Source organism: Ochotona curzoniae, unplaced genomic scaffold (genome assembly GCF_017591425.1).
Source record: "Ochotona curzoniae isolate NIBS_2020 unplaced genomic scaffold, NIBS_Ocur_1.0 scaffold_461, whole genome shotgun sequence".
Classification (NCBI taxonomy): domain Eukaryota; kingdom Metazoa; phylum Chordata; class Mammalia; order Lagomorpha; family Ochotonidae; genus Ochotona; species Ochotona curzoniae.
In genome coordinates, this window is record NW_024467120.1 from 12,025,050 (window position 1) to 12,049,973 (window position 24,924).

General features: G+C 45.3%; 1 protein-coding gene across 1 annotated transcript; it reads left to right on the plus strand.

Moving 5' to 3' along the window:
* The first annotated feature begins 3,653 nt into the window (after positions 1–3,653).
* Positions 3,654–16,511, plus strand: LOC121147755 (butyrophilin subfamily 2 member A2-like). The gene is made up of 7 exons (XM_040967659.1): positions 3,654–3,723; positions 6,513–6,860; positions 10,477–10,758; positions 12,454–12,621; positions 13,055–13,075; positions 13,170–13,196; positions 15,871–16,511. The coding sequence occupies exons 1-7, from the start codon at positions 3,654–3,656 to the stop codon at positions 16,509–16,511; spliced, it is 1,557 nt and encodes a 518-aa protein (XP_040823593.1).
* Positions 16,512–24,924: the final 8,413 nt, after the last annotated feature.

Consider the following 24,924-nt stretch of genomic DNA (forward strand, 5'->3'; position numbering starts at 1 on the left):
GTGGGGAGCCGGGCAGTTGGGTCAGATGGCATGGGTGTGTGATGAGCACTGCTCCTTGGTTAGCAAGGCTACGTGGAGTTTCTGGCTGCGAGGCAAGGCCCGGCAGAATGTCTCTGGATACCTCATTGCTGCCTCACCCCATTGTATGGACACTCGATCACCTCTCTGATGTTTCATAGAATTCTCCTGAGGGTACTGTTGTTGTTTTTCTGCTAATGTGAAGTGGTCCCTGTAACTGGTATGACACCTCAAATTGATCAATCATGTTATGATAAAAACATCTTTAGTGATGTAAGGCTGTGACACACAGTTAAAATATACTATAGTACAATTGAGCCCACAATATCTCCAAACATCCTGTTATGCGCCAACTTTTGTCCTGAAGTTTGCCCTAGTATGAGTAAGGTTTTCCTTAAGAAATGTCTTAATAATATCTTGGAATAGATGGCAATCATGGAGATACAAAGAGTTTGTTTACCATGCACCTCAAACTGTTACAACGCATGATATGACACATTTTAGTTTTTTACCACAGAAAGCAAAAGTATATGGGGCATCTTTTATAAGGCAATAGAAGTGAACCCCCTCAAAATGGCTTAAAATCTTTATCTTATATTGGCACCTATATTTAGGGAAAGAAAGCAAGTTTCTTGTAAAAGCCCTCTGTTTGTAGATCAGCTGAATTGCCTTGATCCCTTTCACTGCCCTTTAGCAAAGAACAAAAAACAATTGAATCAGCACTAGGTGAAGGTGACGGTAATTAATGCATGATTTGATTATAAGATTTAGCAAAGAATCTATGTTATATGCTTTTATCAAATCCTTTAATTTATGATCTTTTAATTCTGTACTCTTACTATTTTAAGCAATATTAATAAGTTTGTGCTTAGTAAAAATTGATTTTGAGTATAAATAAACTACTTGTCACTATGTAACTGCATGCGCTGCCAACCATGGAGTTCCTGCATCAGCCAGGTGACTGCAGGTTTCAATAAGAAATGATTGTTGAAAATATTTTCCATAGGATTGTTTTTTGTATTCTCTTAACCATGAAGTAAAAATGAAACAATTAGATATTGTGCAAAAGCTTGTGATGATTTGTGTATAAATAAAGAAGGCAACTTTTCTGAGTTGTCCATTATGAGCATCATGCCTTAGTGGTCCACATCTTATCTCTTTTTCCTATTGTCTCGCCGATCCATGCATCCTTTGCAAGCTCTCAGTCAGCCGCAGCTGGACTCCAGCAACCAGCAACATGTGTGGTCCTTGTTCTTCCAGGATTGGTACATTCACAGGGCCTGTGGAAAACTGTTGACATGTCCTCTTTCTGCATTTATCTTTCCCAAGACAGAACATGGTTGGGTCAGCTTATTACTATTTAAACCATCCTACTTCCACAGCACCTGGTTTTCTACCTCATCATTTCCTGCTCAGAAGACACGTGCTCCCCTCTGGATCAGGTCAGCTGTGGCAGGGCCCAAGCCTGGCTTCCCTGGATGCTTCCAGGTCTTGGAAGCCCTGAGACTTCTTTCTGTCGCCTTTGGGCCCTTCTTCTGTTCGTTCTCAAGAGCACCACTGGCCTGGGCAGAATGATCCAACACCTATTACACTTTCCTTATCATTAGTCGCTCAAAGTAACTATAAATCAGACTCATCATATAAAGGGTATGGTGGTTGGATGAAAAAAAAGAAAAAAAAAGTTATGAGCCTTTTTCCCAACAGGAAAACCAGTACTCTGGTTTTTATTCTTACATTTCTTTCTCTTTCTGCAAAGCAAAGAAGGAAACTTCCATGATAATTAATTCCAGGTGCTCCCTTTGACCCTCATCCTTATCTAAGAATGCCCAATCTAGGGTGGCTTTGATCCCACAGCCTCCTTTGTCTTGGGTTCTGACATGATGAGTTCAGGAGCCGAGTCATGTTGCTGGATGAATGGCCTGAGCCTGCTCACTTAGGTAGAGAACAACTGAGTGCGGAGCTTAGGGCTGGGCCCTCTGAGGACAGAAGCCACACAGTGCTGCTGTCACTGCTGAGGAAGACACTCCAGGCACCAGAAAGATCCTGTTGCTAGTTAGCAGAACAGGAAGGAACACAGAAGCAGCCCCAGCCTTGGGAGTCAGACGAATCTGAAAACAACTTCTGTAGGCTGGAGCATCCAGAGTTGGCCTTGGGGTAGGTAGACATGAAGGCTGGGCAGGATTTCCAAAGGAAGGAAGGAAGGCAATGGTGTGGGAAAGGGAGTGCTGGCTCTTGGGGTTGTGGAAGCAGCACAAAGCAGCTGCAGAGCCATTGGAAAGCTCTGAACAGATCCAGAAGATTATTAGAGGCCTCCTCCAAGAAGGCACCTTGGGAACTACTGAGAACTGTATTTCCGGAAAGTTGTTTGGGAAGAAATTTGTGCAATAATAGGGTTGAGGTCTGTGGGGAGCCTTTTGGGGGAAGAAGTGTGTTTGGGGAGGGGGAATTGAACATAACCAGACCATGTACTGAAATCCAGCTAGAAAGTATTCACTGCTGTGTGCCTGTGCCCACCACAACACCACCTCCCTGTGGAGCAGTGTCTCTGAGTCGGCCTCCTTGGTAGCTCTTCCCCTGGGATTTTTGAATGAATGATAAGGTCTTTCAGGTATTCATAATGGCTTTGCTAGCGCTGGCTCCCTTCCATAGCCACCAGACCCCACATCTTCAAATCTAGCAACTTGAGCAAAGAGATCTCTGAGTTAGGAAGGGGGTGCTGTGCCTAATCCCCACCTGATCTCCTACCTAAAAACACATCTCTTGGGAATCCCAAGGTTTTGAAAATTTAAAAAGAAAAAAATGAATGAAAAAAGAAGAGAAAAAATCTTGCTTCTGAGCAAAGAAAAAAGAACTTCAGCCGTTCAAGATTGCATTTCACTGCTTAATGGTTGTTATCCCTAGTATTCTACCTGGTAACTGATGACAGAGCAAGTTCAGGCACGGCATTGCTGGCAGATCACAGGCTAAACTGTGAGCCATTCCATGGTGATCTTGGGACTTCAGGAACTTTGAGGGATCCAGTCAGCAGTCCCGGCCTGCAGCTCTGGACTCCTCTTTTGGGACAGTTTGCTTTCTATCCGTGACTGCACCAGAAGACCTTCTAAGGATCTGCCTTTGTGGGTCAGAAGAGAAAAGAAGGTTCAGAGGTGTATTTTACAAGGTAGAAAGGGAGGTGATGCATTTTATTCCCAAAAGACAAGGACAGCAGGTGGGGGACTGAACCTGCCCCAAAGGAAAATTGGGCTCCCAGGGGGTGGAGTCCACCTGTGGGAAGTGTGCCCTTTCAGTCCCTTTACCTGGATTACCTAGCCTGACCCACAGGGAGGAAGGGGGTGGAAGGAAAAATATCAAGTGACCGTGAAGAAACCAGACTCTCAGTAGAAAACTGCCACCTCTCTGTGCTGTTGCCGTCTTCCACAGGAGGCTTAACACATCCACTCACGAAAACATATCTGCCCCGCGGAACCACGGAAGCTGCTGCCCAGATGGAAGCTGAGGCACTGATGAGACCAACGGGGTGACAGGAAAGTCTGACCTAGGTGACAACTGTGGCGCCATGTCTCTTCAATGGTTTCTTCTCTGTGCCTCTAAGCCTAGGGTCCCTCACTGCCCTGGGTGACTTGTCCTGAGCACTTATGGAGCCAGCCACTTCTCTGTCAGCCTCCCTTTTCTTCTCCATTCTCAGCCTGCTGGCCCTCGTGTCAGGTAAGGTCATGTTCCACTTGCTCCCATCAGCTCCTCAGAAAGTAGCTTTGACTCTTTGGTTGGGACCTCTGCATGCTAAACATGCTTGCTAGTTTTCATCCTCGCTCTGAGTGCACCCCTGGTTCGCACCCTTACACTGAATGTGGCTGCTGATTCATTCCAGCGCTGCTCAACAACAAAGCAGGGAGAGCAATGTGAGGGTCTGCTGCACACACAGTTGCAGATTTCTAAGGAGCAACTTTTTAAAAAGTAAAAAGAAACAGACAAAATGAAATTTAGTAATATTTATCCCAAATAACCAAATAATCTTTAAACACTTACTACTTGCAAGATGTTACTAATGAAATATTTAACATTTATTATTCTAAATGTTCCAGAGTTTGTATATGTTTTGCAGTTACTGCTCATTTCCAATGGAGCTAACTAGTAAATACCCTATTAGATAGCTCCCGTTTGAGTGGGGGTTACGTTCTGGTCTGGATATGGCTGCAATATCCCTTGGCACAAGTGGGAACTGGAGCTGGGAGTACCGAGCCAGACTAGACACCAGAACCATCTGGTGTTCTGGAGAACCTGGGAGATGTAGGATGGACTGAGGTGGGTCTCTGCCCCTACTGAGCCATGTGTGAGCAGTGTCTGGGTATGGACAAGCCTTGGCTGGGCTGAAACATCCAACACCAAGAACTGGAATGGAAGGAAGGCCAGCAATAAGGGCTGGTCCATGGGACCACCTGTATGTGCAAGATCTGGGATAGGGAGAGGTTCTGGAAGAGGAGCCTGGGAGGCTCCTCTGTCAGGACACAGTCCCTGCAGGTGAGTGCAAGAACCACGAGAGGGAGCAACCCAGACCAGATCAGAGGAAAATACCCACCTGCATACATATGGCATAGGTGGGGGCAGACCAGGCTGAACTCGTTCACATCACTCGCTTGTGAATCCGAGAACAAGAATAGAGTGTGGGTCAGGCCAGGTTTGGTCGCGACAAAAACCAGTGCACATTATGGAATGCCAAGGTGCAGTGAACCATACCAGATGTGGTTGCAGCACCCAAACAGTACACGTGAGAACCGGGGTTGGGGAAGAGGCAAAGCCAGCAGGGGGAATATGGGCTACCCTGCTGGACTTTCCACTGGAGAACCTGAGTTGGGATGGGGCAGACTGGACTAGGAAGGGCTACAACACCTGTGGGCCTCATGTGAGCTAGATCAGCGAAGGGCCCGGTTGGGCTGACTGTGCTAACTGGTGCAAGCAAAAATTAGAGTGGGTGAGGGTTGGTTGGGCTTTGCTGCAGCATCAGCTGGCAGAGGATGGAACTGGGAACTAAATCTGTCAAGTTAAACTCCAGAACCACCTAGACAGTGCATAATCTGGGAGTGGGAGTGGCCTAGGAGGGAAATAGTGGGCACCTCCCTCTTGGGTTACCACTCCCACTGGAGAGTATGACAATCAGGACAGGGGCTGGGGTGGCTAGACAGAAAGGCACCTGCCAGTATGTGAGAGGGATGGATAGTAGGGTTGGTTGGGCTGAACTAGGCTTCAATGCCCATTGACATGTGTGAGAGCTAAATGGGATATGGGACAGACTGAACAAGTCTGTGGTATATACTGGCATGCATGGGAACCACGGTACAAGCAGGCCATGGGGAGTCGCCACAACTAGGCTGTAGCTCCCACTGGTTTGTATGAAGGCCGAGTATGAAGTGGACAGGATCAGGCTGGACTACAACTGACCCATCGGTTCACGTGGAAGACAGGGCTGAAAACAGAACTGACCCAGCAATTGCAATGACCAGCATGTGCATAAGCTGATTTGGCTGATGCACTGTGTCAGACCCTGTACTAGCAGGCACACACAAGAATCAGGATCACCTCAGATGAAGTTTCTGTAGAGATCCCTCCAACTGAACTGATCTCATGCTCCGGCCAGCAGAGCCAGTAACGTGGACACAGAGAGAGTCTGGGGATGAAGCACCAACAGGAGACCAGTCTCTCCAAAGCTTCCCTTTATTACTCCTTTTATATCTTTCACCAAACCCTTTAGCCAAACAATAGGATGCCAATCAGTCCCATTAGTCCAGGTGCTTTTAGCTGCAAGCCCATTTCTTATAACTCCTCAGCTTAACAAGTGCTAATTAACTCTTTAGCCCACAACAATCTTGGAACTCCAACCATGAAGAGACTATGTCAGCCAGTGGATTCTGAATAGATTTCACCACGATTGGAACGGCGAGATTGTCAACAATTCAGAACTACTGAACTATCAAAACTGCTTGAGCAGGACCCTCGGAGTGTGCCTCACTTCGGGGACCTGGGATGGGAGGGAGTTGGGTGGGGCTTTTCCCTTTGTTTCTCCCCTGACCACAGATACAGGGGAAACAAAATGATGATATTAGTGTGAAAACAATGGTATTATCCACTTTCCTGTAGCCTTTGACCCTTTGTACCCAAATCAACTAAGTAACATTATTTAAAACAAAAACAAAAAACGATAATTCCAGTTTATCCCACATGCAACTGCTAATGTAGATTGGGAATAGTGAGGAAAGCCCTTCTGGATACAGAGTATAAAGAATGCTCAGGGTGATTCCCCAAAGTTTCCTTTCCAAAGCATTAGTGGCCTCAATAGATGGCATTCCCAACAGTGCTGCCCACCAGCCATAGCCCTCAGCCCCCAGAGTTCTCAGTCCTGTGGCCTTAGAATCTCATGTTCTCTGGAAAACTACTTGCTTTCCCACTCTAGCTATTTGACAGTTGGAGTCTCTGTCTGATCATGCCTTTTTACTTGACAGCCCAGTTTACTGTCGTGGGGCCAACGGATCCAATCCTGGCCATGGTAGGAGAAAATACCACGTTAAGCTGTCACCTGTCTCCTGAGAAAAGTGCGGAGCACATGGAAGTGCGGTGGATCCGGACTCAGTTCTCCCCTGCAGTGTTCGTATATAAGGGTGGACAACAGAGGCCAGAGGAGCAGATGGAAGAATACCAAGAAAGAACCAGCCTTGTGAACGACAACATTGGCAAAGGCCATGTGGCACTGGTCATCTACAACATCACTGCCCATGAGGATGGCACCTATCGCTGCTACTTCCAAGAAGGCAGGTCCTACGATGAGGCAAGCTTGCGCCTCATGGTGGCAGGTGTGTCTCCCTCTTCATTTTGTTTCGTTGCCTCTTCACAATGCAACTTTGGGGTACAGTTGTTCTCCTAACCCCAGGTCACCTCAGATCAGCAGATCTTTGCCTGGGATTCCCCTGAAACAAGGAGAGGGCTTCCTGTTATCCAGGGATTTACCCTGTTATGCGGTGTTAGCAGGAATGTTCCATTCCTGCAGATTGTTTTTAGGTCTCCTTGATCATTGCAACCAAGCACTTTGAAGGTAAGGGGAGCTGTCTCAAAACATGATTATACACAAAGGCAGAGTATATACTACCTCTAGTGATCCTCCCAAAAAAAGGCTTCAGCCTGGAGACATGGGACGAGGCTTCAGAATAGAAGTGATATTTTAAACTGATATTTCTACATATGTATTAATAATGGTTTTAAGGGACTGGTGGCTTGTCATAGTAGGTTAAGGTGCTACCTATGATACTAGCATCCCATATAAACACTGGTTGAAGACCCAGCTGCTCTGCTTTCAATGTAGCTCCCAGCTAATGTGCATGGGGAAACAGTGGCAGAACCTGGGCCCTGGGGTGCAGTTCTAAGATCCTGGATTCTGCCTAGCCTTCATCCTGGCCCAGCCCCAGCTGTTGTGTCACTGGGGGAGCGGGTAGGTAGATCAACAGATGGAAGATCTCTCTTTCTCTCTGAAATTCTGTAATCAAAGTCTTTAATACATAATCATAATAATCACTTGAAGGAATGCTCTCACTCCTAGGGGTAAGTGTACTATGTTTTTAGAGGAAGGATTTGAAGAATACAAGGACCTGCAAAAGTGCAATGGCACTTCAGTCCCTCAGCACAGTGGAAGTGAGTTTAGGGAGAATGTGAGTTCCCAAGGGGTTTCAGATTATGAAGGGTAAGACACTCCATCTTTTGCTCCTGACAGAATCTTATGGCTGATGAGATCAAATGCCAGGGGAAGAGGACTTCTTGCCTTTGTTTCCTGGGAACTCTGCATGTTGACCCTTTGTGGTGTGTGTGTGACAGGAGCCCTTTGTTCTCCGCTGTCAGTAGTACCCAGGCCTGGCCTGCCTTACTCTGAATTCCTTGTTGGAGAATTATTGGTTTGTTTGTTCGTTCTGTGGGTGGGTGACTGATTTTCGTCCTGAAGTCCATAGTCTCATGTTTGGCTTGACTGAGCCTGTGGAATGTGTGGCAGAACTTTTTTCCCTGCAAGTTTACAAAATTATTTTCATCCTAATTGTACTTTAAGATTTCTATAGAAATCTTAAAATGTAAAACTAGATCTCTCTCATTCTCTCTCTGGGCAAAACTCAAATTAACCAGAAAGTGTCAGACCTAAGTGAGTGTTTTAATTTGCAGTCATTAGCACAGTCTGTTGAGTACACTTGACAAAGCCTCAACTGCTCCAAAGAGGTTTGAATGATCACATGTGTCCAAAGAGTCTCCCAGGACCAGGCACATACAACTCCTTCATGTCTATACTTTTTTTATAAGGTTTATTTGTTTTAATTGGAAAGGCAGATTTACAGATGGAAGGACATGAACCAGAGTTCATTTGAAATGCTAGTGCCTATAGGTAGGGGATTAGCTAATTGAGCCATTGCACCAGCCCCCAGTAAACACCCTTTTAAGGATCAAATATAAGAAGAGTCTGGTTTCTTAGGATAATTGGTGATGTTCTTCAGAGACACATTGTTACTGAGCACACCCAGTTCTTTCTAGTACAATAATATTCTCAGAAGTTATAACTAACTGATCATCTGACTGAGCTTCTTCCTGAGAGATAAACATCTGTGGATTGGGGGATGTACTGGCTAGTCCTCTGCCTACTAGTGTTGGTTCATGCCTCAATGCTTCACTTCCGATCCAACTCTCTGGTTGTGACCTGAGAGAACAGCAGAGAATAGCTCAAACCCTTGGGCCCCTACACCCACGTGGGAGACCTGAAGAAAGCTTCTGACTCCCAGCTTTGGATCAGCTCAGCTCTGGCCATTGTGGGCATTTGGGGATTGAACCAGCAGATAGATCTCTCTTAGTCTCTCCCTCACTCTCAGTGAGATCTGCCTTTAAATTAAAAATAAATAAATAAATAATTTTTAAAAAATCTGTGGAACAGGATAATGGTTGACTTTGCCAGCTGACTTTTGTCCAATAAATTATTAGTTCTTTTCAGGTTATGGGGTGGATATTGTGATGTAAAGCCCTGAACGAGACAAAAATGATTGTGTCTTGAGATCAAAATATATCTTTCTATTCTAGCAATTGGCTGTCATGCATGCCACCATGCACTCTTTTTTGGAGGGGAGGAGGAGGTGAGGTTGCCCACATTTCAGGTGGAGCCATTGCTCACTATGACAACAAGGCCCCACCTTATTTGCTTCTTTTTTTTTTTTAACATCTATTTATTTTTATTGGAAAGTCAGATACAGAGAGGAGGAGGGACAGAGAGGAAGATCTTCCATCCTCTTTTTCACTCCCCAAGTGACCACAATGGCTGGAGCTGAGCCAATCTGAAGCCAGGAGCCAGGAACTTCTTCTAGGTCTTTCACATGGGTGCAGGGTCCCAGAGCTCTGAGCCGTCTTTGACTGCTTTCCCGGGCCACAAGCAGGGAGCTGGATGGGAAGTGGGATCACTGGGATTAGAGCTGGAGCCCACATGGGATCCCAGCGTGTGCAAAGCGAGGACGTTAGCCACGAAGATTATTTAGCTGGGTCCTGTCCATGTACTCTTGAACTTTAACATATTGGGGTCTGGGGCCCAGTGGCCTAGCGGCTAAAGTCTTCACCTTGAACGTGCCGGGATCTCATATGTGTGCTGGTTCTAATCCCAGCAGCTCCACTTCCCATCCAGCTCCCTGCTTGTGGCCTGGGAAAGGAGTCAAGGATGGCCCAAAGCCTTGGGACCCTGCACCTGTGTGGGATACCTGGAAGAAGTTCCTGGATCCTGGCTTCAGATCAGCATAGCTTTGGCTGTTGCACTCACTTGGGTAGTGAATCATCGGACGGAAGATCTTCCTCTCTGTCTCTCCTCCTCTCTGTATATCTGCCTTTCCAATTAAAAAAATAAATCTTAAAAAAAAAAAAAAAGAAATTGGGGTCTGCCTTGAAGTCATCCCCAAAATTGACAGTGAAATCTTAAGCTGTGTGTCTCTGGTTTAGACTGGAAACACCACACTGAAAATGAGCAAAACAATGTCCTTGGCAGAATAAATGGAAACGAAGAATTTGCAGTAGACACATGCAGAGGACCTCTTGGTAGAGCACACAGAAAGTGTGCAATGTGATGCTTTCTTCTTAGTTTACTTGGCGACTTGGTCTCTTGGTCTATATCAAGATCAAGTTTCTTTCTCCTTTCCTTTCATCCTTCCTATTTGGTGCTGGCCATCTCCTCTTCCCCTTTCCCTCATTCCTTGCATCCTTTGCAGAAGGGAGGCTGTGGGAAGATGTGGGACATGAGGTTTCATATGCCTGCATGTTGGCCACTTACTCTCTCTCCATTCCCTGGGATCTCTCCCCTCCCTTTACCCCCACCCCACCCCATCCCACACCCTCACAATAGCAGCTGGTCTAAGAATCTTTGGCTGAGACCCCACTGCCTTCGGTGTGAGCCCTGTTTTTTCTCCCCAGGCCTGGGCTCTCAGCCCAGCATCGAAATGAAGGGCCATGAGGATGGAGGCGTCTTGCTAGAGTGCACATCCGAAGGGTGGTTCCCAGAGCCCCATGCACTGTGGAGAGGCCCTTACGGTGAGGTCCTGCCCGCCCTGACTGACTCGTACACTGTAGAGGCAGACGGCCTCTTCACAGTGACCACTGCTGTGTTGGTCAAAGACAGCTCTGTGAGGAACATGACCTGCTCCATTAACAACACCCTGTTGGGCCAGGAGAAGGAAACTGTGATTTTCATTCCAGGTGAGTTCTTTGCCCCCTGAAACTAAGCACAGAGACAGCGTCGTAAGTGAACAGATCAGAGCCTAGGCTGGGCATGCTTTATGTGGATAGTGGGGTCATGTGGACAGGAGTGCAGGTGAAAGGGGTGACAGAGACAGGAGTCGGGGAGTTGGGAGGGACCTGGGCCCTGAGTAATCTGAGGGCCTTTCTCCTTGTCACAAGGAGAAAATCAAATTGTCTGGAAGCTCATGAATGGAAGCTACTTCTCTAAGAACAAATATGATCATTTATTTCCCTTGTGCTGCAACTGTTTTAACATTTTTATTTATTCATTTACTTTATTTGGAAGGCAGAGAGACAGAGATAGTGCAGACATGCAAAAAAAAATACATTCCCTCTACTGGTTTACTCCCCAAATGCCTGTAACAGTTTGAGCTAGGCCAGGCTGAAGCCAGGAATCTGGAACTCAAGCCAGGTCTCCCATGCAGTGGCATCAGTATAAGTCCTTGAGCCATCACTTGCTGCCAACCAAGGTGAACTCAGACAGGGAGCTGGAATTGGGAGTAGGGCTGAGACTCAAACCCAGGCACTCTGAAATGACTACAGTATCCCTAGCAACATCTTAATGACTGTGTTAAAGGCCAACCACTGAAGCCATTCTTAAGCAGTAAAGAACAAAATCTAGGGCATGGAGAATGGTGGGGGTGGGTGGCAATCTATGGCTGGTGATGCTGTCTGCCTGTGGGATTTCCTGAGACAGACCCAAGGAAATTCTCTATCTACAGACATCTGTAAATTTCTTCATCAACTAACCCAATAAGCAGCTCCTATGTTCAAGACACTATTTCAATAACAACAAATCACTGAACAAAATCTATTAAGACCCATGGCCTCATGGAATGCACATTCTAAGGGACAGAAAGCAAAGAAATCATCAAATCATATAAATAAATAATTGAATTGTTATGTAAGTTATATTGTTATATGAATGCTATTGGGAAGTTAAGCAAGGTTGAGATGGGACATGTCTGGTGTGCAGAGAATTGTGGTTATTAACAGGATAGCCAGGAAAAATTGCCCTGGAAAGATAGAAATTGAGCCATCCAGCCAGTCAGCCATGCAGATAACTGAGCAACCCAGGAATCAGGAACAGGGATATACCAAGGGCCTGAGATCAGGGTGTACTCAGCAGCTTTGAGGAACCCCAAGGGGTGCTGCTGGTGCTGGATTGCAGAGTGCCATGGGCAAAGACGAACTCACAGAAGCAATGGGATCACATTGCATGCAGTAACCCAAGCCCCAAATACACTTGGACTGTCAGTCTGAGTAAGCTAGGAAACAGTGGAAAGTCTGGGGAACATAATTCACGTGATCTTACCCAAGCACCCTGTAGGAAATAGGCTGCAGAGTGAGCAGGAAAGCATCACAACATGGAACCCAAGGGAAGTGGCTAAGACCAGTCAGGGTGGTTGATTAGCTCTTCCTGCCTTGATCATTGCCATGGTGATTCCTAGTGTCATTGCTTTTCTGTCTGCTGACCCATCCCTCCTCTCTAGCAGTCATAGAGAGGAGGAGAACTCTTTCCCACGTGGGACTTCGTGGGGAAGATAATAAGAGAACAAGAACTTGGGAAGATCTGCCAGTGGGCTTCTAACAGGTACTCTCAGCCTAGCCACCTGTGTCCCACCAAATGGACTTTTCTGACTCCCATTTCAGAGTCCTTTACGCCAGGCATATCTCCTTGGCTGGGGACCCTGGCTGTCATCCTTCCTGTCCTCACCCTGCTCGTGGCTGGGAGCATCTGTCTTGTCAGGAAGCTCCACAGGGAAAAGGAGATTCTCTCAGTGGAAAAGGAGATTGAACATGAAGAGAAAGAAATTGCAAGTAAGGGTCTGGGAAAATCGTGTGTGGAAAGAAATAACACGGCAGAGGAGTGGTGGAAAGCAGAGCAATTCACTGCCCTCCCAAGCACATGGGTCCAACAGGCAGAAGCCAGGACTGAGAAAGGGAAATACACAGACAGCAGCCAGGGATTGGAGCTCCCCTGTCTTAACCATTAGTCACTTAGACTTTGCTCTTCTATAAACAGTGAACTCATTCCCCCTGGCTAAACCCAGTACCTGACTATCAAACAAAACTAGGCCTACAGAAGTACTAAGCAGCCACTTGATGGTGTATCATTTCTGGTTTCTGACCCTTTCCATGGTGCTGGGAGGGAGATGTTATGTTCTGAGAAAAGGTCAGTCCTGCTTCCTTTGATACAAATCCAAAATCTCAGAGTTCTCCTGTGAGAGACATGATTTTATTTCTTTTCCAGGGCAGCTTCAAGAAGAATTGCGTAAGTCTAGCTTTTCCTGAACTACTCCATGCACAGTTTTTGTTCTACCGAATTGGTCATTGTCTCATGAGTTTCACCTGTCTGTCCCTTGCAGTATGGCGAAGAACCCTCCTAAATGCCGGTGAGTGATCTTGATGTGCCCATGACCCTGAACTTTCTCCCTGCCAGTCAGGTAATGGGTTGTTAGGAGAGATGGAAAAAGGGATCCAAGGCTTAGTGGGGTGAGGTGAGGAGAGCAAGGGTTAGGGCACTGACTCACAAATGTCAGCTCCTGGCTCTTCTTCCCAAGGAATTTTGGCAGCTGTGGACCAGTCCTACAACCAACACCAGGCTCCTTTCTTTCCTGGCATGATTTGACTCATGATAGCTAGAGGTACATCTTGCTTAGCAGACCTCCCAAAGACTTACATACATTTCAATTGGTGTTGTTCTTGGGTGCTGAATCAATCCACAAAAAGACAATTCAGTTTTATCTAATTGAAACCTGGGCAATAGCATAGGCTCTGCACATCTGAAGACTCAAATGAGGAAAGACATAACGCCAAGCCTGAGGCATAACTATATGGGCACTTAACAAAGTTTATACAATGAAAATATAAACTTATTTTTGTGCAAAAGTTTTTGAAATCCATGCATACAAGGTCTTCAAAAGTTTATGGAGATGCATATTATGAAAAAACTATGCATGGATTTCAAATTTTTTTTTTTGTTCCCAATTCAACTCAGCTTTTTATTCCATTTCCATGGACTTTTTGAAGTACCCTCACAGGTGGCCATAAACACCTTCCTTTCCCAAGACAGCATATATACTCTGCCTATCACCCAAGGGGAAGGAAGCCCAAGCCAAGGGGAACCCAGAATACCACAGTCTTCCCCTTAGGGATATTCTGCCTAAGAGTACAAATAATCCAGCATCCAACATGGCCACTTCTGATCCAGATCCTTGCTAATACATCTGGGAAAGCAGTGGAAAACCACCCAAGTGCTTGGGCCTTTGCACTTTTGTGGGAGACCTGGAAGAAGCTCCTGGCTCCAGCATGGCCCAACATGGGGCTTTACAGTCATCTGGGGAATCAAGCAACAGAAGGATGACCTCTCTCTCTCACCTCCCTCTCTTTGTAACTCTACTTTACAAATAAATAAAATGAATATATATTTTAAAGATTTTTTTTTTTATTATTGGAAAGGCAGATATACAGAGCAGAGTCTTCCATCCACTGGTTCACTCCCCAAGCAGCCACAAAGGCTGGAGCTGAGCCGACCTGAAGCCAGCAGCTTCTTCCGGGTCTCACACGTGGCTGCAGGGTCCCAAGGCTTTGAGTAGCCATCCTCCACTGCTTTCCCAGGACATAAGAACTGCTGGAATTAGAACCGCCACCCATATGGAATCCCGGCACATTCAAGGCAAGGAGTTAGCCACTAGGCTATCATGCCAGGCCTGAATCTTTAAAAAAAGAAAGAAAGAAAGAAAGAAAGAAAGAAGAAAGAAAGAAAGAAAGAAAGAAAGAAAGAAAGAAAGAAAGAAAGAAAGAAAGAAAGAAAGAAAGAAAGAAAGAAAGAAAGAAAGAAAGAAAGAAAGAAAGGGAGGAAGAAAGAAAGAAAGAAAGAAAGAAAGAAAGAAAGAAAGAAAGAAAGAAAGAAAGAAAGAAAGAAAGAAAGAAAGAGAGAAAAAAAATCCAGGCTTCCCCAGTTACTGTGCTCATGGTCCTTTCCTCCTTAGGTGAAATCTCAAAATTTCTACTCAATGAACTTTGCAGAGGATGATAACCTTTCACTATCAGAAATAGCCAGTTGAATAAAAAGAGGAAGTCATTTTAGCCTAAGGATCTGCAGATCTGGGATCTGAAGCATTTTTGTACTGTGAGAGGCTGGCTGTTGTGTAGATTGCAAGACCAAGTTGTGAAAGGAACTCTGGTTGGGAGTTGTTGGCTGCTAGGGAGATTTATCCTTATCTTTACCAACGGAATTGCATCCTTGTCAGATGCTTAAGTCAGTTGCCACCAGGTTGGGAAAGCACAGGGACCAATGAAGAGATGTGCACCATCCAAAATCCTGTAGTGGATTCCTCCTGACTTAGAGTGGGAGATAAAACCTCCTCACAGATCTAAGCCAAGTAGAACAGAATGGTCCTGCCTTTTTTAAAAAAAAAAATTTATTTATTGATAAGGTAGAGTGGCAGAGAGGGAGAGACAGAGATTTTGCACCTGTAGGTTCATTACCCAAATACAACTGGGGCTGGGAGAGGCTAAAGACAGGAGCATGAAGTTTTGTATGGACTTTCCACATGGGTAGCAGGAACCAAGCACTTGTATCATCATCCATTACCTTCCTAGGTACATTAGCAGGAAGCTGAATGGGAAATGGAGTAGCCAGGATGCCAACCAGCACTCTGACAAGGATGGGCCTATCCCAAGCAGTGGCCCAACCCCAAGAGAGTTTCTGGCTAGGATCTCAGAGATCATCTACCTTTGAAAGAAAAGGGGCAATTGGAAGAATGCTGGAAGAAACTGGGAACCATTCATTTGGACTCATTTGCAAAGCTTTCTGGCTTTTCTAGAACCCCATTTCTCTGTTACTGCTCCTGTCACTGGAGAGATGGAAGTGCAGTTCAGCTCAATGCTTGGCTCCTTATGAATTGCCTGGCATGAAGCTGCCTTTCTTAAAAAAAGGCCCCTGTTTGGTGCGATTCCTCAACAGTGATCTGGGACTTCTCAGGAGGTTCAGGGACTCCCTCCTCCCATCCCCAGAGGTTCTTGTTTGAGATCCAAGACCTAAGCCTGAGACTTTCTCTGCAGCTGATGTGGTTCTGGATGCAGACACTGCTCATCCCGAGCTCTTCCTGTCGGAGGACGCAAGAAGCGTGAGGCGTGGCCCCTGCCGGCAGAGCGTGCCCGACAACCCTGAGCGCTTCAGCTGCCGGCCGTGCGTCCTGGGCCAAGAACGCTTCGCCACGGGGCGGCACTACTGGGAGGTGGAGGTGGAAAACGTAATGGTGTGGGCAGTGGGGGTTTGCAGAGACAGCGTGGACAGGAAGGGTGAAGCTCTACTGCTGCCTCAGAATGGCTTCTGGACCCTGGAGATGTTTGGCAACCAGTACCGGGCCCTGTGTTCCCCTGAGAAGATCCTGCCACTCCGAGAGCGCCTCCGCCGGGTGGCCGTCTTCCTGGACTACGAGGCTGGGGATGTGTCTTTCTACAACATGAGGGACAGATCACACATCTATACATGCCCCCCGCCGGCCTTCTCAGGGCCCCTGAGGCCCTTCTTCAGGCTGGGCTCTGATGACAGCCCTCTCGTCATTTGCCCAGCCTTCACAGGGGCTCGGGGAATCACTGTGCCTGAGGGAGGCCTAATCCTGCACAGACCAGAATCCCACCAGCCCCCACAGGACCGATTTCCTCGTCTCAGAACCATCTCTAGAGAAGGCCTGCCATGAGTCCTGCACCCATGGCAGAGAGCAGACACGTTCCTTCTGGTCACAGGACATCTTTGGCCATCTTCTGTGTGTCCACATTCCACCCAACCCCACTGTTCCTCCTCACAAGGTTGTGGCTTTTACCAATTCTTTAGCTCATATCTGCAGACAGGATCCAGTCTTGGGAAAACACACTTCATAGCCATGAATTCAAAAGTGTTGAAAATGGGATGGTCAGAAAGTCTGCATTAATGTCAGAGTGGGCACCATTGAGCCACCCAGGACACCAGAAGCTGAAGACTTGAGGCCAAAACAATTGGAGGCACCAGGATTAAGAGTAAGAAACTACATGGCCTCCTGGAGAGGAAGACATGTAAATGGAGGTCAGAGATGAAAAGTGGAACCAGAGGCCTAAAGTTTAAAATGGGTAGGGAAGGCAGGGTCATGAATGTAGTCAAGATGCACTATAACAACTGTGGGTCCTTAGAGCTGATGGCCCATTTCCACCCAACCAAAATATCCCAAATGCATGTCCCAGGCCCAGATCTGGGGTGAAGAAAAAAAGACAGGCATGCAGCTGAATCTGTTTGTTCATGTCCCTGCAATGAACAGGAAGTCAATACTTAGTTCTATTTTTTTCTTTTTTTAATATGAAGGCAGATTTGCAGAAAGGAAAGACAGAAAGATTTTCCATCCACTGATTCATTGCTTGAAAGGCCACAATAGCCTGTGCTGAGTTGATCCAAAGTCAGAAGCCAGGAGTTTCTTTCAGGTCTCCCATGCAGGTGTAGAGTCCTAAAATGTGGGCCATCCTCTACTGCCTTCCTAGGCCACAAGCAAGGAACAGGATGGGAAGTTGAGCAGCCAAACCATAAACAAGAGCCCATATGGGATCCTGGCATTTGAAGGGGGAGAATTAACCAACTGAGCCATTGCACTGGCTCAAGGCCACTGTTCTTATAGCCTCCTTCTTGGCAAAGATAGAAACTAATTCAGAAGTTTGGAGCATTCAAGGAAGTTTTGGATGAGCTATGACTTGCTGCTCAGCCTGAACCCCACTAATCATCCTTCTTACAGGGTTGTGTTTTCCAATATCCCTCTTAAGTTCTTTCCTAGACTTCACAAGAGTAAGGCATCCTGACTGCTCTGACTCAGAGTTCATGTCTTCTTCGTTTGCTAAATTACTGGAGATTTCTATGCTCACCTACTTAAGACTCTTCCATTCTCCAGCTGTCAATATATAGCTTATTAAAACTAAAGAGCTATATATTATTGCTACTCTATATAAAAGCCTGTGGAATATTGCTAAAATAACTGTTGAATTGTTGTAAATCATAACTAGTTTAAAACCTTTGCCATCAGTAATATGGTTTTTATGTGTTGTAATAAAGTGTTGTTTATCTTCTAGGCTAAATAGCTTCTGAGTCTCAGGGTTTGCAACAATTGATAAAGTATTAGAAAACTGCTTTAGCATTTTCAAAATTCAAGTCAGTTTAAATAATTATGGGTTAAAATTCCACATGTTCCTTCAAAGAATTTTTCCTTAATTCAGAACTGTCAATGCTATATGAGATGTAATTTAAAGGAAACTTTGAACTTAGTTCGCATTTAACTGTCTTATGTGGTGGATTTATAACTTGATGTTACATACTCATCCTTTCAGTTGTTTTTGTGCCTTCTAACTGATTTGGGTTAACAACATTATGCAACTTAAAGAAGTTTCATGGGTGCCATTTCCTTTCTTGAGTTTAATTGCTTCAAAATTTTGAACCTTAAAGGAGTTCACTTAAACTGATGTAAATCCTATAGTCTTAACTAAAATACTCAGGTCTGACTTTTCCTTTTAAAAAAGCTTTAATCTGGGCCCAACGTGATAGTGTAGCGGTTAAAATCCTCTCCTTGAATGCGCCAGGATCCCATATGGTTGCCAGTTCTAATCCAGGTGGCTCCACTTCCCATCCAGCTCCCTGCTTGTAACCTGCGAAAGCAGTTGAGGATGGTCCAAAGCTCTGGGACCCTGCACCCATGTGGGAGACCTGTAGGAAACTCCAGGCTCCTGGCTTTGGATTGGATCAGCTCCAGCCACTGGGGCCGGAAGATCTTCCTCTCTGTCTCTCCTCCTCTCTATCTGCCTTTCCAGTGGAAATAAATATATATATATATTTTAAAAAACTTTAACCTGAAAGTTCTTTCACATCTAAGCTCTAGAGCTCATGTTTTTATTATAGAGATTTACAGCTGGATCCATGAAACACTAAATTGGGAGAGATTTTAACTTTCTTGTTGTGATCTAGTTCAGGGTCACAGGTTGGAAGCCATACCTTCTGTACCCACCTGGTCCTTTCTGCCCACCTGTGAGTCAGGTGACACTCATCTATCATCACCTGGAACTTGAGGGTGGGGTGGTAAAGCATTATGTGTACCACTCCCATCACAAGCCCCCATAAAGTTCCATGATAGGGAGGGGCTCTCTCTTGGTCATGTGCTTCCATTGTTCTTGCACTCTGACTCTTGGCCTCCCCAGTACCTGTTTGCTCTCTGGCTTCCTACAGACAGATTCTGAGAAGAGGTAGCCCCTGAACATGGTCCCTTGTACATCCATATTTCTTACCCCCTAGTTGCTGTTTAGGTGACTCAGTGAAGATGCAAATGCTAAGATGCTTTGTATTTTTTATTTGTGTACTTTTAAGAGTTCCAACAGAGGTAAGGCTGAACTATAATGGAATATAGACAGAGAAGCCAGGAAAAGGTGAACGTTTGTGGCTCTCTGTTCAGGTTGCTCACTGCATAGCTCTTTAGGATAATTTATTTTGCTGGGGAAGCTGGAACATAGGTCTTCAGTCTAATAAATGCGTTTCACGATAAAGACAATTTGTTCTTCTCAGGGTTTCAATTCAGACTGCATTGCCATGGTGACTTTTCATTTGCTAATTTCTAGTGGGCACTGCCATCACCACGCTTGGTTAATAAAGACTCCTTAATACATCCAAGACTTGACTAGCGTGATCTCTCTCACACCCTGCAACAGTCTTATGCTTTGTCATCTAGAATCCAACAAAGCGTTTAAGTTCAAGCTGCAGGCAGTATTTCAGGCACCCTGATGACTTCTACATTCTACTTGGGACCTCTATATCAACCCACTGAAGGATACCCTGCTGCTGTTGCCTCCTTATCCCTAAAGCAGTTAGGGTCCATTCTTCTGGAGGAGGAAATGTAAGGAGTCTGATGAGCTAGTAGGTAGCTAGGATCTGTGTCCCTAGTGAAATTTCTCTTTGAAGATATTAAAGAGTTGGGCCCAGCGCAATAGCGTAATGGTTAAAGTCCTCAGCTTGCACGCTCTAGGATCACATATGGGCGCCGGTTCTATGGGAAAGCAATGGAGGATGGCCCAAAGCCTTGGGATTCTGCACCCACATGGGAGACCCAGAAGAGCTCCTGGCTTCGAATCAGCTCAGCTCCAGCCATTGTGGTCACTTGGGGAGTGAACCATCGGACAGAAGATCTTCCTCTCTGTCTCTCCTTCTCTGTATATCTGCCTTTCCAATTAAAAAAATAAATCTTTAAAAAAAAAAAGAAAGAAAGAAAATATAAAGTGTTAAGCCCAGCGTGGCAACCTAGTCACTAAAGTCCTCACCTCGTACACACTGGGATCCCATATGGGCGCCAGTTCTAATCTCAGCCCTGCTTCCCATCCAACTCCCTGATTGTGGCTTTAGGATGACCGAAAGCCTTGGGACCCTGCACCCATGTGGGAGACCTAGAAGAAGCTCCTGGCTCCTGGATTTGGATTGGCATAGCTCTGGCCATTACAGTGACTTGGGGAGTGAATCAATGGACGGAAGCTCTTCCTCTCTGTCTTTATATATGTAAAGTATTGCTTTTCTGTTTTACCCTTCCACGGGCACATTCCTCCTAGCTCCTTGTTCTGCCATAAAGAATGAGAAGACAGGGATGCCAGTCATCCCCTCTAAGCAGCTTTTTAATCTGAATAAGGAGCTAGATGGGAATACTGCCCATTTGAATGAGTTTCCCTCTCCATCATTTCATTGATTCATTTGTCACCCCTCCCTGAGATGGTGCTTAAACATGTCAACCCTCATGTGTGTTAGGCTTTTCCTCTCTTGGACCACCCCCTGTCACTAGGGCAGGAGACCTCTGTTCCTCTCTGAAGTAAATCTTGCTTTGCACACTGAAATTGTTGGCATGAAAATTCTTCTTTCATGTGAGACATAAGTTGAGTTTGCTGTCATCTTTCCCATTGAATTCTCTACAACAGTAAGATTATTTACATTACAGGAATTGCCAAGATTTGAAAAAGAAAGCAGCCTTTTTTTTTCTGAATACAGATTTATATTTCTTTGTTCCTATAATTTAGTAAATCTATCTTGTTTTTTTTTTTTTATATTTCTGTCTGGCAACATTTACCTTCTTTAAGGCAAACCTCCATATTTACTGCTAAATGCCTTTAGTTGTAATGACTTAGTTTGTCTACTAAAATTGCTTCTGTTGTATTGATGGATTTGTGTGTGTTTTAGAAATAAGCTTGCATGAATATTTTTATTTGTTTGAGCTTTGCCTGATTGTTTTTGGTGCATGATTTTGAAGAATATAAGTTGTTCTGGAAAAAACAACACCATCATTAGCATAAAGAGTCAAGCCTGGAAAGAAACATGAGTTTGAAAGTAAATTCCAATTATTTGACCATTTCGCTATATTTCACAAGTGCTTTCTCTTAATAACTCTTTTTTCCTCTCCTCCCTTCTTCTCTCCTTCCCTCCCTTGTCCTCCGCCCTGTCAAAACCTCTCTGAAGAAGTCAGTTAGCATACAGTTGGAGCCCTTGGTTTTGCCACGGGAGGGCCAAGCACAGAAGTGTCAGGGAGAGGCAGGGCAGACTCACCCAACCTTAGGAACCCTCTGGAGGAACTCAGCTTCCTGAGTCGCTCCCCAACATTCCCCAGTTGAGGGAGGAGGTGTTTTCACTCCTGCACTCAAATGTCTTCCCTGCACACTGACAGTTACACACCTCAGACACCTCATTTGGGCAAGTTTTGCTTTTGGAAAAGAAGCAAGACAAACACAGAGAGGAAAAATGAACTTGATTCCTGGTAAGTTACGCCTTTTTTCAAGCAACAACTGTCAGGGGTTTCATGATAAGTGGGGGCTTAAACCACAGACATGAATGTATTAGGTGTTTTGTGGTCAATTCCAGTCAAGAATAGATCTAGAAATATAATACCAGACTTTTCATAATTGAAAGAGAAAATAAAGGCTACAGAGCTCCAAATATCCTTAAAGCTTTAAGAGAACTCAGGTTCTGACTAGGAAAGAAATATTCCTGAGGGTGGCCAAGCATTCAGAGCAATGCAGTGTGTTTTCTACTTAAACACTGCCGTACAACACCTACCATTAAACTAGGATATCCCGTGATTGTAATTGACAGAGAATAAAATTCCATAATTATGTCAGAGCACAGACATATGTATAAGCAATACAAACCATGATATGAAGATCCATGCCCCACTCCAGTGTAATTCTTGCTGCTTTCCAAATCACAGTTTCAGCTCACTCTGTTCCTCTCACTTCCTAATAAAAAGTACTAAAATGCTGATAAAAGAATTGTTCCCCTTTCCTGAAAGCATTGTTTCAGAGTAACTACTGGCTTCCTTGAATCTCCCCACAAGTCCCATACCAGAAGCCTAAATCCTGTAACTGATTCCCTCCACACCTGTCACCAAAAGGTCCCCTAGTATAGTCAGTTCCTCTTGTGGGTACAGGCCGCCCATTGTAACAAATACCAACAACTCCACCTGGATGGCCTGCACTGGGTTTGGGCTGGTGGCTACAGGCTGACCATGAATGATCAGAACCTCACACCCCTTCAAGTTTGGCCCTAGATTTAGCTTCCTGGATACAGCAAAAATCTTTTAGTAGCTAAAGCCAAAGGAAACTTTTCTTAGATTTCCAAGAAAATTTGAAACAAAGAGCATGTTCATAATACATTTGAGGCTTCAGTAATCAGTGAGTCACAGAGAAAAACAGGTTAGCATTGTGTTCTTCAGGCACAAGTCCATCTTCCTCCCCACATCTTCATCTCAGATGATAACTGATTTACTTTTGCTCATTTTCTAAAGAAACTCATAAAAGCACTTGAAACATTCTGAGTGTTAGCCCCCATGGGCTCACAATGAATCTTTTCAAAAACTCTCTGTTCCGCAGATGGAAAAAGCATACTGTGTGTGTCCAATAGCTTCCCTTCTCTGAGATTCTGAGCTGCCACCAGAGGACCCAAAAGCCTCAGGATATAGGAAAATGAAAAATGCCAACAGCACGTTAGTGATGAGGATGGAGAGAAGAGAGATGGTGGCAACTATCTCAATATTCTCCTCGGACACGCTAGGTCTCTTGGAAGTTGGCCACAGTATTAATTGACCCATTTCTCTTTTCCTAAGTCACCATGCCTGATACATAAGGAAGAGTCAGAGGAGAGGGGCGATGGGGCAGGGCAGACAAGGGACTGTAGGCTTTGCAGCCAGAAGTGGAGATCATAAAGCAGGCTGGAAGAAGACTTTCTGGAAATGTTTAACAATTTCTAGTGTAGTGTTCCTTTTCTTTGGAGAAGAGAGTCGTTCTCTGAATCTCTCATATCCATCAACTCCCAGGCTCTCCCTTCCCTCCAACCCCATCCTTTGCCCCTGCACACATTCCCTAGTGCATTGATGGCTTCCTAAAGCTCAGCCCAATATTGTTCACCCATAAAAACCCTTGAATTGTTGAGGAACTATCCAGCGTGATAGTCTAGCGGCTGAAGTCCTTGCTTTGAACGCGCTGGGATCCCATATGGGCACCGGTTCTAATCCCAGCCCTGCTTCCCATCCAGCTCCCTGATTGTGGCCTAGGATAGCAGTAGAGGACAGCCCAAAGCCTTGGGACCCTGTACCCACATGGGAGACCCAGAAGATGCTCCTGGTTCCTGGCTTCAGATTGGCTCAGCTCTGACCATTCCAGCCACTTGGGAAGTACACCATCAGATGGAAGATCTTTCTCTCTGTATATCTTACTATCCAATAAAAAATAAATAAATCTTGAAAAAAAAAAAACCAATTTCAGTTGTCTCACTCCTAGGCAACAGTTCTGAGTCAAAGGGTTTTCATTTTCACACAGTCACTTAGAGAGCCCCCGGCAAGACAGACTAGGCCCAGGTATAAACACTAGACCAGGTATAAACACAGCCTTTGCTGCTTTTTTCATGGCTCACTTCCTCACTTCGGCACATTGTCTGAGATCACTTCCCAGATAAATTACTCTTATTGAAATATTCTAATCTTGGGGGAAGTCAAACCAAACAATATTTGACAAGGGAAACTTGAAAGACAGTTGTGAGATGAAGAAAGCAAGTTGAAATCCGGCCAGTAGTAAGGGTATAAGCCGCTCCTAAACACGTCTCTGTACCCTGCATTTTCACACTGCCTGTGTTCCAGAGGGAGAATACAGCCTGCTCTGGGTGGATCACCCCACAAGGCAACAGAGAGAGAGAGAAAAGGGCCAAGAGGAAGAGCAATGTTAGGTAGCTCACAGCCTGCACCACTATGAATTTTGGGCACAGTGGTCCACACAGTGTTAACGTTCTCTTAATCCTATTTTCTCCCTTGCTCAATCCAGCCTCACTTTATTGGCTTGAGAAGGTTGCCTGTGCACCCCTCTTCCTTATTCCTAGAACTCTCAATTTTTTTACAAGCACTTCCAAGAATGTAGCTCAGAAAAGTCACTACTCAGCCAAGTCTCAGCCTCTTGCTCCCTGGGGCATGTTAAACTTGCTCCATCCCCTCTTCCACAGGGAACCTGAGCCCCTTCTCTTTAACATCTTCTCTGTTCCTCACAAATGCAGACTCTGTGGGGCGACATCTAGTTTCCCCACACCAGGGGAATTGTGTCAATATCACAATGACAGAATGTCATCAAATCCTATCTGATGATTACTGGCTTGTTAATTGTTTTGTCTCCAAGAAAGAGTAACTGACCCCAAGTTCACTAGCAAGCCACAGAAGAGCACACTATCTACGATGCCAATCCTTTTTCTTGGCCCAGCTTGGCCACAGACTGGATAAGCACAAGACTCTGAGTCAGGGCCACTTCTCAGAGGCATCTCAAAGCTTGTGCACACCTGACAACAACCTCCTCACTGGAAGTTTCCAAATAGGGGCAAAGTAAGGAGTTCTGTACTTACCCTGAGCACAAATATCCTGACCTTGCTTTTGGCCTACTGGAATAGAATGTGATTTTTGTCAGTAAGATCCAAGTGCTCTTTTGGGAGGACCAGGGAGATCTAATAATACCTTTGATTGGATCTGATTTCTTCGACTCTGGAAATTATACTTAGAAGCTGTGAGATAGGTGGAAAATTCACAATGAGAATAAAGAAAACTCTACTACAAG

Coding starts and splice junctions, on each gene's coding strand:
- LOC121147755 (XM_040967659.1), top strand. CDS start 3,654: ATGGAGCCAGCCACTTCTCTGTCAGCCTCCCTTTTCTTCTCCATTCTC. Junction 3,724..6,512: donor CCTGCTGGCCCTCGTGTCAG/GTAAGGTCATGT, acceptor TTTACTTGACAG/CCCAGTTTACTGTCGTGGGG. Junction 13,076..13,169: donor GCAGCTTCAAGAAGAATTGC/GTAAGTCTAGCT, acceptor TGTCCCTTGCAG/TATGGCGAAGAACCCTCCTA.